This window comes from Squalius cephalus (genome assembly GCF_949319135.1).
Source record: "Squalius cephalus genome assembly, chromosome: 16".
NCBI classification, from domain to species: Eukaryota; Metazoa; Chordata; class Actinopteri; order Cypriniformes; family Leuciscidae; genus Squalius; species Squalius cephalus.
The window spans coordinates 22,336,424-22,350,771 of NC_137137.1; the positions used below are offsets into that span (position 1 = coordinate 22,336,424).

The 14,348-nt window shown below is 38.1% G+C and overlaps 1 protein-coding gene across 1 annotated transcript in view; it reads left to right on the forward strand.

Moving 5' to 3' along the window:
• The window catches only part of LOC307173574 (transmembrane protein 132C), a 334,752-nt gene extending 327,312 nt beyond the window's left edge, over positions 1-7,440 (forward strand). The window contains exon 9 of the mRNA XM_079896781.1: positions 5,802-7,440. Coding sequence (XP_079752907.1) covers positions 5,802-6,998 — 1,197 coding nt within the window. The 3' untranslated portion in view covers positions 6,999-7,440. The remainder of the gene's footprint in view (positions 1-5,801) is intronic.
• Positions 7,441-14,348: the final 6,908 nt, after the last annotated feature.

The following is a 14,348-nucleotide window of genomic DNA, read 5'->3' on the forward strand; positions in this document are numbered from 1 at the left end:
GCTGTCATGCTTAATTATGGCTTAGTTAATGGACTCAGAGGAGGTGGTTAATTTGCAGTGCCTCAGTACCTGGACTCAATATAATTGTCTTCTAGTTGACAGTCGTAATCAATATGACACACCTCAGTTTAGCAGCATCGCAGTGCTGTTAGCCCAATCCTTTCAATTAAGACAGACATATACGTGTGTGTTTGTGTATTCCAGAGGCTTTGATAGTCTGCTAATTCCTGTGGAACCTGGTGTGACAATACATATTAAGTACCAGAGAAGAGAACATGAATTTCGGGCATGTCAACAGGATATTGGAAACATACAAAGATAATTGTATTCATCCTCATAGTTTATGCAGAATTACCACTAAAACTGAATGGCTCTGAATTTGTTATATAAAACTCTTGTTTATAAAACCAGCGCCGTCCCCAATCTGCAGCCTGCCACAGTCTCCTATTGAGAACACACAGATGGTGTGTGCACCATGTTAAATGTGCTTAAAATGCCCATAGCTGAAAGGGAACCTCATAAATGACTGATTTGGAACAGTCTACATAGGCTGCAACTCTGCTACAATCATATCAAATAAAATTGTGTTTCTTATATTAATACATAAGACACAACTCAAAACATATTTTCATGTAGGCCTATGTGACATGAGGTAGTTACAATAATTTTTCACACCGGGTCAAAATTGCAAGGGTAACACCTTTATTTTACATGGTCCTTGTTACACGTTACATATAGTTACAATAGTAATAACTATAAATGATGCATAATTACATGCAACCAATCCTAATCCTATAACTCTACAGTAAGTATATGTAGTTACTTAATATTACAAGTGATACATTATTACATAAAATACCAGTAAATAAAACCATTTTGGCAACACTTTATTTTACAGTGTCCTTGTTGCATATGTTACATGTACTTACTAAAGTAATAACAGTAAATTATGCATAATTACATGCAACAAACCCTCAACCAAATCCTAATCCTACCCTAACCCTACAGTAAGTACATGTAGTTGCTTAATATTACTCAGTACTTAAAAATATAATTACACTATAACAATGACACCTTAAAATATAGTGTAACCCAAATTTTTTTTTACAAACATTATAAACACAGGGTTCGTACGGGTGCTTGAAATCCTTGAAAGTGCTTGAACTTTGATGTTGTGTTTTCAAGGTTTGAAAAGTGCTTGAATTTTGGATACAATGCTTGAAAATGCTTGAATTTGTAACTGTATTTCTTTCACAAGAAATATCTTTCTGACGAAATAGTTCTTTATTAAATGGAGAAAAAAATGTAGCCCTTCAGAATCAGATACAGATTGATTTGCGTTACGCTGGCCAGAGCAAAAGTAGGCGGAGTTTTCATTTTGATTTCCGCGGTTGTTTGAATGCACCGTTTTTATTGGCCACGCAGCGGCAACAGTTGAACTATTTTAAACTTTGACCGCGGCGACGTGGGCGGGAGCTCGCTGAGCTGCGCTTTGGTCCGAGTCGCGCGGCGCAAGCCATTGAAATATATCGGTTTCATTTCATAGCGCAGCGCGGTCCGCGTCCTATCTGAAAGGGCCATTAGTGACTGAGAGTGCTTGGTGTGATAATGTAATGTACGTATTGCATGTCCGTTATGTCACGTTCATTTGTGGAATATGCAGTGAACATTGCCAAAATTACAGAAGTGTAACGTGCAAATTAACCTGCAAACGTTAGCCCAGTGCATAACAACAGTCGTTGATTGCTGAACTGAAATCAGTCAGTGTCATAAGTAGTATACTGTTACTGTAAGGTTTAGGATGGCCCTATGCAATATTTACACTGCTTTATTCCAGTAAATGTATTAGCTAACGTTATGTCTTGGCCCAAGACATCTTGGCAATGAAATACATTTATCAGGCAGGTGCCTGTGCACTCAGATATTGTTCAAACCTTGTCTATATCAAGAATGTGTCCCAAAACGGGAAGGCCTGTCAAATATATCTGTTCAAATCCTAAGTCTTCATATTTGAAATTAATTCAGTTTTACAGCCTATAAATCACATTATCTGGTAAGCAATATTTGGACATTAATATAATGAAAAGTATATTATTCATATGCTTTAGGCTATATACTTATACATTTTGAAGAATACAACTTGTGATTGGCTTAAATATTAGGGCTGCACAATATATCGAAATATTGCAAATGTAAATATTACAATATGCATAATTGCATATCGCAACGGCTTGCAATAACTGGGGTCATGAACAAAAGACAAAGAAAATCACTCACTGCTTTTGGCTGAATAACTTTTGTAGCTTTAATAAGAATCAGTATATATTTAATTCATGCAGTGAAAACTAAGCAGTGTTTATTTTTACATTTGATTATTCAGTTTCTGTTGTTAAATAAACCTAATGTAGGATAACCTGAACCCCTAAACAGTGATGTTAAAATAACACTTCTGATGCTACAGAACACTGATGTTCACTGTCAGAAGTTGTAAGGATATTTTCTTATCACAAAAAGATTGTGAAACACGTATGTGTAGGTTATATCATTTTAAAGATATTTTAAAGATAATTTAAGTTAATTTGACACACTTTAAGCATTATCGTATCGCATATTGAATATCGCATTATTTAATGAGTTATCGCATATCTCATTTTTCTTCAATATCGTGCAGCCCTCTGCTATTATGAAACATTTGGCTGTTTATCTCTTTTGATGTGATAAAAACACTAAATAATAATTTTAACTATGTATTGGTATGTAATTTACGGTAGTGTAAGGTGCTGGAAAAAGCTTTAAAATGGCCCTGGAAAGTGCTTGAAAAGTGCTTGAATTTGACCTTGGAAAAAGTGTACGAACCCTGTAAACAGTATAAACATGTTTTAGTTTCCTTGACTCCACAACAAATCTTACATTTAACATTGTTCAGAACAGAACTGGAATGAAAAATATAAGTGTAAAACAAACAAATTGGCATTCATAATAAATGCTAAGCCTAGACAAAATTATTTAAAGCGAAACTGAAGCTCCCAGCAATGCGGGAAATGCGCTATACAAATAAACCTGGGCTCATGCACCTCTCTCATTCAGAACAAATCCAAATATGCTTTGTGCCATGTTTGCACTTTGGAATATGGAATAAGTTAAAGCACATTTCAGATGATAAAAAAAAAGTGTCTCTTTCAGTAAAACTTATTTTCTGTTGCAGAAATGTCAGATTTAAATGGTTAAATATGAGCTCAGATTCAATATATAACATTTATTGCCACACACACACAAAAAAAAAAACATTTTAAAAGGAAATATTCATATGTATAGCCAACAAATTAGAGACAAATTTCCATGACTTGTGCTGAAAAAACAAGCATTTTTGCTACAGAAATCTACAGCAACCAAACTCTTTTAATCGATCGCTTGTATCAAAATAACATGCAGCAGGATGAACTGGAATGCGATGAAGGCCTTTGCACTAATTAATACCAGTTAAATAAGTCTATCTCCAAGAACATTGTAAGGATGAAAAAATCTAAATCAGAAGTGATAAAAAAAATTTTTTAAAAACAACAACATTTAAAACAGATTCTAAATCCGGAATATATAAACACACTACAAAATCCTTCTGGAGCTCACAGTATGCTTTTAAAGTATTACAGATATCATCATGAGCACCTCCCTCATTCGCAGTCTCACTGCATGATTAGAGTGCTCTGGGAGTCCCCCCTCCCCTCTAGAAGGATTTGTAGTGTGTTATTCACGGACAGGCAGAGAGCATTGATGTCTTGGTAAGTGAAGAGCTTAAGATGCTTGTGTTGCAAATCCCTATATGCAGCTCCATATCCGTAATGGCACTGTTATCTCCTCATATCTTTTTAATCTGACTCCTCCTGACCCCCCAAGTAGAGCAGACACAACTCTGATCTCATGGCCTACATTAAAGGATTGTTGTGTGGATTCAGACACAGTATATTAGTAAAGTCACAGGCAGTGACATGGGCTCCAACTCAATATAAGGGAGCGAACTCGTTGTCTACTGCCAACACAGGCACTGTACATGGTGTGTGAGAGGCTATTCATAAAGTATGTGAGTTCAGTTAGCACACATTGAGTAATCACATTGTGAAAAAAAAAAAAAAAAAACCCATTGGGAACAATTATTTGCCCCTTTTATTAAATACTTTTTGCAACCTCCTTTTTCCAAGATAACGGCTCTGAGTCTTCTCCTATAATGCCAGATGAGTTTGGAGAATAACTGACAAGAGATCAGAGACCATTCCTCCGTACAGAATCTCTTCAGATTCCCAGATCCATGTTGGCGCTTCTTCTCTTCAGTTCACTTCATTTTCTATAGGGTTCAGGTCTGGGGACTGGGATGGCCATTGCAAATGCTTGGTTCTGTGATCAGTGACCCATTTTTGTTTTGCTTTTGATGTTTGTTTTCGGATCACTGTCCTGTTGGAAGATCCAAACATGGCCCATTATGAGATTCCTAGCAGAGGCAGTCAGGGTTTGGTTTTTTTTATCTGTTGGTATTTGATCAAATCTATGATGCCATGTTTTTGAACAAGATGTCCAGGACCTCTGGCAGAAAATTAGGCCCACAACATTAAAGATACAGCAGAGTATTTTTTTATCCCTGTGTGCTGTGCACCAAACCCATCTTAAGTGTTTGCTGCCAAAAAAGCTCATTTTTTTGTTTCATCTGACCACAGAACCCATCCCGTTTGAAGTTCCAGTTGTGTCAGTTACTTTTCAAACGTTCTCTGGACAGATGAAACAAAACAAAACAGAGCTTTTTGGCAGCAAACACTTAATATGGGTTTGGTTCATACAGGCCAGAGGTCCTGGACATTTTGTTCAGATACATGGCATCATGGATTCGATCAAATACCAACAGATAAAAAATCAAAACCTGACAACCTCTGCTAGGAATCTTATAACGGGCCATGGTTGGATCTTCCAACAGGACAGTGATCCAAAAACAAACATCAAGACAAAAATGGGTCACTGATCACAGAACCAAGCATCAGAACCAAGCAAATGAGTGGGCTAAACTGAAGAGAAGAGGCGCCAACAAGGATCTGGGAATCTGCAGGATCTGGAGAGATTCTGTATGAAGGAATGGTCTCTGATCTCTTGTTAGGTGTTCTCCAAACTCATCTGTTATATTGGAAAAAGGAGATTGCAGAAAGTATTTAATAACTGGGAGCCAATAATTATGGCCAGTGTGTTTTGGAGAAAAACATTTATTTCATAATGTGATCATTATTATTTCAATTCTTTTACTTCAATAAAAGGTTAGATTTTTGCATTTTTTTTTTAAATAAAATAAAAGGATAAACAATGCAGATTTACAGCCATCTTTGATCATATTTACCAAGGGAGCGAATAATTCTGACCAGCACTCTGTGTGTGTGTGTGTGTGTGTGTGTGTGTGTGTCTGTTAGTGTATATATATATATATATATGGCAGCTGTGACAAAACATGAAGACACAAAGTACTGCATGAGATATGTTGTCAAGAAAAAAAGTTTAAAATAAAATATAAAATCACATTTTAGGCATCACAACCTTATAATGTACAGTAAGAAAATTTCTATTTTTATATGTTAATGATATTATTAATGATTTTGTTTTTTAATTAACGTTAAATGAGCATTAGATGATGGCAAAATAATCTAAATGTAAAAAAGCAATTGAGCATTCACAACTAAACATAAATTGATACACTAACTGATACGGTACAAATACATTATTTGTTGCTGAAGCATTCAAACGTATCTGGATGTTCTTTTTGCTCTCTATAGGAGGCGCTGATCAGTGCTTGGCTGCAGTTCAGTGACGGCTCCATGGCTCCTCTGGACCTGTACAACCCGGAGCACTTTGTTCTGACCGCTACTTCTCTGGATGAGGATGTGGTGTCCATACGGCAGGACGCTGCAAGCCAGTGGCCGGTTATTTCAGCGCGAGCCGAGGGACAAGGTCTGCTAGTGCACGTAGAAATGACGGTATGTGAAGTGTGTCAGAAATTTAAGCGCCGAAGTGTCCTAGCGGCTGGAAACTGCAACATCCGTGTGAAGTTTGGTCGCAGCGAAAGCGCCTTGAGGCCGGGTGACTACGGCCAAGATGGAGAGGACATGGACAACAGACCAGGTGACCGCAGACAGAACCCGTCCCTCCCGGACAGGACCGGAATGGACAACCACTACTATGGAAGCTCCATCTCAGACATAGAGGATGGTATCATGAGACGAATCACCACCACGACCAAAACAGCCATCATCAGAAGACCAGGTGGAGACAAGCTCTCAGATGATGGGAGCCAGTTGCCTGGCATTCCAATCGATTTCTCAGACTTCCCCGCTCAAGTGGACCTTCCCCGAGGACATAACGTGGATGAAGACGACCTTCAAATACCTCATGGACTTACTGACCTTGAAATTGGGATGTACGCTTTGTTAGGTGTCTTCTGCTTGGCTATTCTGGTCTTCCTCATCAATTGCATCTCATACACTCTCAAGTACCAACACAAGGAGATGTCAATCGAGGGCCAGGAGAGCATGAACCACGCTCACGACTGGGTGTGGCTGGGAAACGACGCCGAACTTCTGGAGAGCCACGTGAGTTTGTCTCCACAGACCGACGAGCACATCACCATTATGGACTCCAGCTTAGGAGGGTTAGAAGAAGGGAGCCACCTTCTCAACGGCGGTTCTTTGCAGAAGAACGTTCAAGGCCAGGTGCACAGAGGAGCCGACACCGCCACAGTCTGCACGGGGAAAGACAGCAAAGGCGATTCGCCAACGACCAAAAGGAAACGTGTGAAGTTTACCACGTTCACCACCATCCCAGTGGAAAGTGTTAGTCCGGCAAAGGAAAATTTGGGAGTCGATCCTGACGATGACATTAAGTGGGTATGTCAGGATGTTGAGCTTGGCGACTCCAAGGAACTACGAAACTACATGGAAAGACTAAACGACAGTGTTTTAAAGGAAGTGGCTTAGTCGAATCAATGTGTGCTAACTGAACTCACCCATATGCCTTTGTAAAAGAGACAATTACGAGCCAGGGAACAACTGCTACATAAACCTTACTGAACACAACACATCAGCCATTACATAAAGTATGTCTAGCGTTCTTGTGGTTTGACATGCCATCAGTGTGACAATGCTAAGACTTATGGCAAAATATGCCTTTTTAAAAGATGAATCAAATCTTTTTTGTATATTCATTTATATTATGTTCTCTATTCTCCATTTTTTTTAAATGATTTTATTTTAGCACCTTTTGTAGTTAAAAAAAAAAAAACTAAACTGTATTTCCAGGCTTGCCAATGCTCTGCACTCACTTATGAGGCTACAGGACTGTACGCAGATGGTGACATGTAGATTAAGGACTGTAATATTAATGAATCATTGTAAATAAAGTGCACATAGAATGGTTTGGATTTTTTTGCCTTATGAGTTTTATTTCTGGCCAGTGTATTGCTTGCTGGATTCTGGATATATTTAAATTATTCACCAAGAGATCTTGAGTCACCAAGTTTGACATTTTCTTTTTTGGCCGCTTTTTTTGTTGGTAAAGAATGTCTCAAAACCTTTTCCTCAGCCTGAGCGGTAAACATGTTATTCAACCCAGTACTGCCGAACTAAATCAATTACACAGTTCCTCAAGGCTGTTTAAATTATACTTTATTTCCAAAATCTGAGTTATAACCTTTTGTTGCTTGAAGAGTCAGAAACAAGCTGTTTCAACTGAGATAGGAACCTCATTAAAGTACTAAAGGAAACTCGGCTCAAGTCATTTTTGACCATGGACATTTTCAGGGTGTAGGAAATTAAATCAATTATAAATTCCAAAAAAATTAAAGCAATCAATAATCTAATTCGCAATAGCTACAACATTGGGGGAGAAAGAAAAAAAAGGCCAATATTTATGCAGCATATGATAAGAGTCTTGCTTGAAAAAGGCCAAATTAATTCTATAATGGTTGTACTACATGTTAATGTGACATTTGCACTGCAATCCTTCAAGCCAAAATATTCTAACCTTTCACTACACAAATGCCAATTATTGTCTAATTAACCTATAGTAGATACTTCTTGCAAGTGCTCAATTGTATTTTCTTTTCAGTTTTATTAATGGGGAACTATCAGTCTTCAGTGAAAATCATTAACAGCCTCTGAAAGCAGACGGGAAGGATGAGATTCTGCACTTTTAACCAATTAAACAAACGATAAAGAATCAAGTGTTATTGACCGATTTCAGGTTTAACTAAGACAAACCGAGAGCAAATTTTGTCATTTTATTTACTGCATCCAAAATGGTTAAAGTATATTTTAATCAATTCCATCCATCCTCCAAACCACTTTATCCTCTACAGGTGCGGTGAGCAATCTATGGCATTGGCGCACGGAGGGATAATCACTGGCACTTGACAATAGAGGTGTATTTAATTTAAATAAAGTTCCTCTAACTTGCATACGGGTGTACATTTTGAGGTAATCATTCCTCATATTCACACATCGTATTTTATTAAAGTTAGGAGCTATAAATACTATTAAAGTTCTGTTAAAGATTCCTTGTTCTTTTCAGTGACGTTTTAATTTTCTTGCCTTAAATAGGGACTTTTGGTCATTACACAAGAATATTTCAGCGTCATTCAATGCCGCAATTAACTAACAAAGACTGCATAAATACCAAGACGGTTCACTTATATTACTATGAATGGGAGAAAGTGCAGTGTGCTGCCAAATATGGAATAATCAGAATAATTACTGCATCTGCCATTACTCAAGTTCCCATAGAAACATCAGTGTCCTGAGACTCGTGCTTAGGACTGCACGTGCGTGTTGGCTTTACCAACCTGAAATATACTCTCTTTTTAAAGCTATCTGAGCATAAGAAACAACTTTTGAGACCATTCATGTCAGATTTGAAATATACAGTATTAATTAAATGTGAGTTTTTGAGATTTCAATATTTCCCCATTCAAGTAGATTAGAGTTGGTCTTGCATGCCCAAAATAGCTGCTGGAGACATTGCAAATATGGCAGCCAAGTGAACTGACTTTCCCTTGAGCATAAAACCTTTGTTACGGGACAAAACCAATTAAAATCCAAGTATTTTAGAGAGGCGCATAAGGAACTGATAATGAATAATGGACTATTATCTTGATTTAAGATATTGATTACTATATTGAAAAATCCTCTCTCTAACATTGGTGTGGAAATATAATCTTTAAAACAGGTTTAAGTAAAAGTGCCGAGGTACTGGTACTAGTGCGTGTTCATTTTTAAAAGAAAAGAAAATTCATCATTTACTCACCCTCATGTTGTTTCAAACCCATATGGCTGTCTGTCTTCTGTGGAACACTGAAAAGAAAAACTGAAAAAGCACTATGAAAGTACAAATAAAACACTTAATGTCATGTTTAATTCAATGTGTTATTTGCCATTTGTGAAATTTACTAGTAATTCCTGAGTGATAGATACTTTTAGTGTAAGCCACAATATAGCTTTGCATGAGTGAGTTTTGAGACCGTTAACAACCAATGTTGTCAAACCTGGTATGACCGGTCTTCATGCACCATATTTGAATGTAGGTGAACACAAATGATGGAGAGCTACGGCTTCAGAAGACTTGGAATATAGCACACAAACCCTGTGGTCTGCTTTTATGCTCCTGTTTCTGACATTTTTGAGCTTGGCAGCATCTGTCCTCATTTGCTTTCAACGTATAGAGCAGCACAAACATTCAGCCAAGCATCTGCTTTTGTGTTCCACTGGTTTTGAACGACATGAAAGGATAGTTCACCCCGAGTTTAATTTTTGGGTCAACTAACCCTTTAAAGACAGTCTGAGTAAACTAACAGCCCACAACCACAAAGTTGCTCAGATTCCTAATTAAGACGACAGAACTTTGGAGAGTTGTTATTTAAAACAGGTTCTGGTAGTCTCGCACAGAGCTCTCTTGTAATTATCAGTTATTCTGCTTTTGTTTTTCAGATTTGTTGAATTACGCACCAGTGGCATCATGTCTACACAATTACAGTTGCTGCTGTGAGTCTTGGGTTATTGATCTGGTCTAAGCCTAATGAAAACAACCGTATTGAATAAAGCCAAAGTGTACAACATTTCTAATCCCCGTTTCTCCTCCTCCGCCGTTCCGCTTCTCTCTTTTATCAGGAGTATCATATCAATCACATCCTCTTTCATTGCCTGAGGCTCCTCTCTTTTCCCGTTTCCGTCTGACACTATCGCGTCTTCTGTCTTTCCATGACACACACAGAGACAGTTTTGTTTTCTAGTATCCTGACAAATTACGTTTTTTTTTCTCTCTATTTTTGTTCAGTCTCCCTGCCATTAAATTTGAATGCGTCTCTATAAGCGGCGAGGTGGATGTATACAGGGAGCGTGTTACACAGGGGTATTGTGAACGGAGGTGCAGCCTGTGATCTGTGAAGGGCACTTCAAGCTGAGCTGACTAGGGGAGGAATAATCTATGGCACAGAGAGGGAGAATGACGGATGGATCTCTGGCTGTAATTAACACATCTTTTATAATCACGTCTGCTCATTTTCTAGCATCATCAGCAGGGGGGGAACATTTCATTTCAGCATGACTTGTAACAAAATCCTGCTCTCCATTTATATACTGCCTTTTTTCTTCTTAGGCATGTCTTGTACATCTGTCAGCCTCTCAGTAGGTGCAGGCTGAATATGTTGAGCTCAGGATCATCAGTCACATGTACAGGGTCAAAGGTCTGCTTGGTTAGCATGGTCATCATGTTAGTCCCTGCTGGTTGATGCTGTAACAACACCATCTGGCAGCATAAATCATTTTAATCCACTGATGGTATGTGCTGTACTCTGATCAAATATATGAACACCAGTTTGTGAGGTTCAGGACTGACATTAAAATTCTTAGTTTTAATCCCTGTTTTTGATTACCAACATTTTTCAAAATGTCATTGTTTCGCAGAAAAAAATTAATGCTGAAAAAAATTAAAAAATAATGTATACCGGTATGAAATGACATGATGGTGAGTAAATGATGACAGCATGATTTGGTGAACTATCCATTTATCCAAACTGTTTACTTCTCTGGTGTATCAATGTGAATTTTAATGGATGTGTAAAGTCAGATTTATTTCAAAATTGAGGAGAACTATCTAATTGCTTTATCATTCAAACCAAACAAACTTGTTTAAAGGGGGGGTGAAATGCTCATTTTCACTCAATCTCCTGTTAATCTTGAGTACCTATAGAGTAGTATTGCATCGTTCATATCTCCAAAAAGTCTTTAGTTTTATTATATTTATAAGTGAAAGATAGACTGTACCGAGTCTTTCCGGAAAAAACCGAGCGGCTGGGGGCGGGCCGTGTGGGCGATGTGCTAAAGCTGTGCTAACGCGCCGAGCTAGTAACGTTAACAACACACAGAGACATTTGTTCAACAGTTTTACTCACCGCCTGTGGTTCCAACGCACGACTGCGGACCTTTATCATTGTGACTGCTCGATCCTTAAGCATTAAACGATCTGCAAATCCGTGATCTGGGCTTTGTTTATAAAACAATCATCGTCGAAATGCAGGGAAACAGTCTTGCTCAACTCGTTTTTGCCCCGGAAAAACAAACTGCATCCACTATTCCCTTAACGCTGGGTTCTTTGGGAATCTGTGCAGGTTTGTCTTGCCCTGGCAACCAAAAACCCACTTCTTTGGTGACACTGACTTCCCTAAAGCCGAGCAGAGCGCTTAGATGAGGTACTGCTTTCGCTCTCTTGCTCTGGTCTACGAGTGTGCGCGCGGCCGCGATCTTACCGGAGAAGTGCCCTTAGGACCCGTATAAGGAAATTCCGTTACATCTGACGTCACACATGCCCATACTCGAAAAAAACTTTCCGAAACTTGTGACAAACCGGAAGGACAATTTTTGGCACAGAAATACTCCTTCAAACGTACAATTTAATTTTTGAAACTTTGTCCATGTTTAGCATGGGAATCCAACTCTTTAACAGTGTAAAAAACTCAGTATGCATGAAATAGCATTTCACCCCCCCTTTAAGTAAAATGTAGAATGTAGATACATGGAAATAATTTTTAAATGTGGTGTTCAGATATATAATCAATGATCTCAGTTAAAAAGTGTGATCATGCTTGTGAAAAAGCATACTTATTTTGAAAATAATGTATTGTAATTTACATTTATATTAAATGCAATTGGTTGAACTTGAGTGCTATTTTGACCCATTTAAGTAGGACTTAAGGACATATTAAATATCATAACTACTGTTGTCTTAAATATGGTTAAATACTGCCCCATGTTCTGACAAGCATTAGTGGTAACTAAATTATACTTAAATATCATTTAAATTGAAACTTGTACGTCATGTATTTAAAAACAAATATATATTACACATGTGTAATGATGAAGTTGCATCATGGTAAGTGCCTCTTAAAAAAATGAATGAGAAAATAATCCATATTACAAAAAATAAAACAGCATAAATATTACAAAATGTGACATTAAAACGTGTACAAATAACTAGTTTTTCTAAAGTTATTTAGATAGCGACAAAGGTAAAGTAACGTCTTTCGCATCTCCTCTGAGCCCATTGAGTCCTTGTGCCCCTAATGCGTGCTGTGGGTTTGGTGGGGGGTAACTGAAAAAGAAAAGGCCGGGGAAAGTCACATATGCTACCAACACTCTAATTACGAGTAAGGCACAGCCTTAGGAAGAAAATAGGATACATTCAGTAAAAAGAAGTTAAAGGAGAACTCCGGTCAATTTTAACATTGAGCTCATTTTTTTGTAAATTTGGAGTGCTGTCAATACAGAGAACAACGACAAAAATCGGTGTTGCCTACACCGTGTTATCCTCTTTTTAAAATTTGCACCCTGTTGACTTCAATGGGGCAAGTTTTAAACCTGTTTTTAGCCTCTTAATATCCTTGATGTGTCATTACAAGTGCCCAGCCATGTTGAGTGATTCCTTCAGAGTGAACACGAGTGAATCTGACTGCAGTAGATGTGAAAGATATGAATAAAAGTGATGTTAATTCAGCCAGCGCACATACCTGTATTTACTTCCTGTTTTCGATCGAAGTCCACAGTAGTCGATTGTCGAGTTCACGCGCGTGATCATAGGTACTAAACCTATGCGCGTGAACTCGACAATCGACTACTGTGGACTTCGACCGAAAACAGGATTAACATCACTTTTATTCATATCTTTCACATCTACTGCAGTCAGATTCACCGTGTTCACTCTGAAGGAATCACTCAACATGGCTGGGCACTTGTAATGACACATCAAGGATATTAAGAGGCTAAAAACAGGTTTAAAACTTGCCCCATTGAAGTCAACAGGGTGCAAATTTTAAAAAGAGGATAACACGGTGTAGGCAACACCGATTTTTGTCGTTTTTCTCTGTACTGACAGCACTCCAAATTTACAAAAAAATTAGCTCAATGTTAAAATTGACCGGAGTTCTCCTTTAATATTGAGTTACTTACACAAATATAGCTCCAAAGCCACAGCTGAACCTTAGAGTCTCCGAGCCAAACAGTTAGGACTGCTGAAGTTCCTGAATGAACCGTGAGTCAATGACACACAAAAAACTGTCACGTGTTGCCACGCCACCTACTGGCATATCGATGTAACTTGTAGAGTCACTAAAAAACTCAAGACAGGCGAAGAGATACAAACAGCTGAATTGATTGAACTACATATCATGTTGAACAATGTATCAGTACTTTTGGAACGCCGCTCGACCAATCTTTTGTATAAAATACAAACAAAGACCGTTTCAAAGCAAGTCTCCAGTTTAGCAAAAAAACAAAAAAAAAAACGGATGGATATGAGTAGAGCTTTTCACTTCGACAGTATGCCTACTGCCATCCTCAACATGTTTGCCTTTAAAGGGGTCATCGGACACCCATTTTCCATGTAAAGTTTGTAACACACTTTAGTTAAAATTCCTCAATGGTTGTGTAAAACAACACACTTTTTACCTCCTCAAAAACAGCTCTGTTCACAGCGACCCATTTTGGTGCATGTCTTTTTAAATGATAATGAGCAACTACTCACCCCACGCCTCTCTTCCATGGGGGGTGTCCACACAAGACAAGTAAAGTGCTGCCTTGGCAGACAGTATAAAACTGTCTGAGGGCGGAAATATGCTAATACGGGACAGTCCATCAGTGGTCATGGGCAGAGCATGAGCAATATGATGTCATATTGCTCAGAAAATTCAAACGGCTTGATTATTGAGAGTGTTTAAGCTTTTTGATTATTAAAAAAAAAAAAAAGCGAATGGATTTTCTTCATTGTATGATGGTGTGTCCACA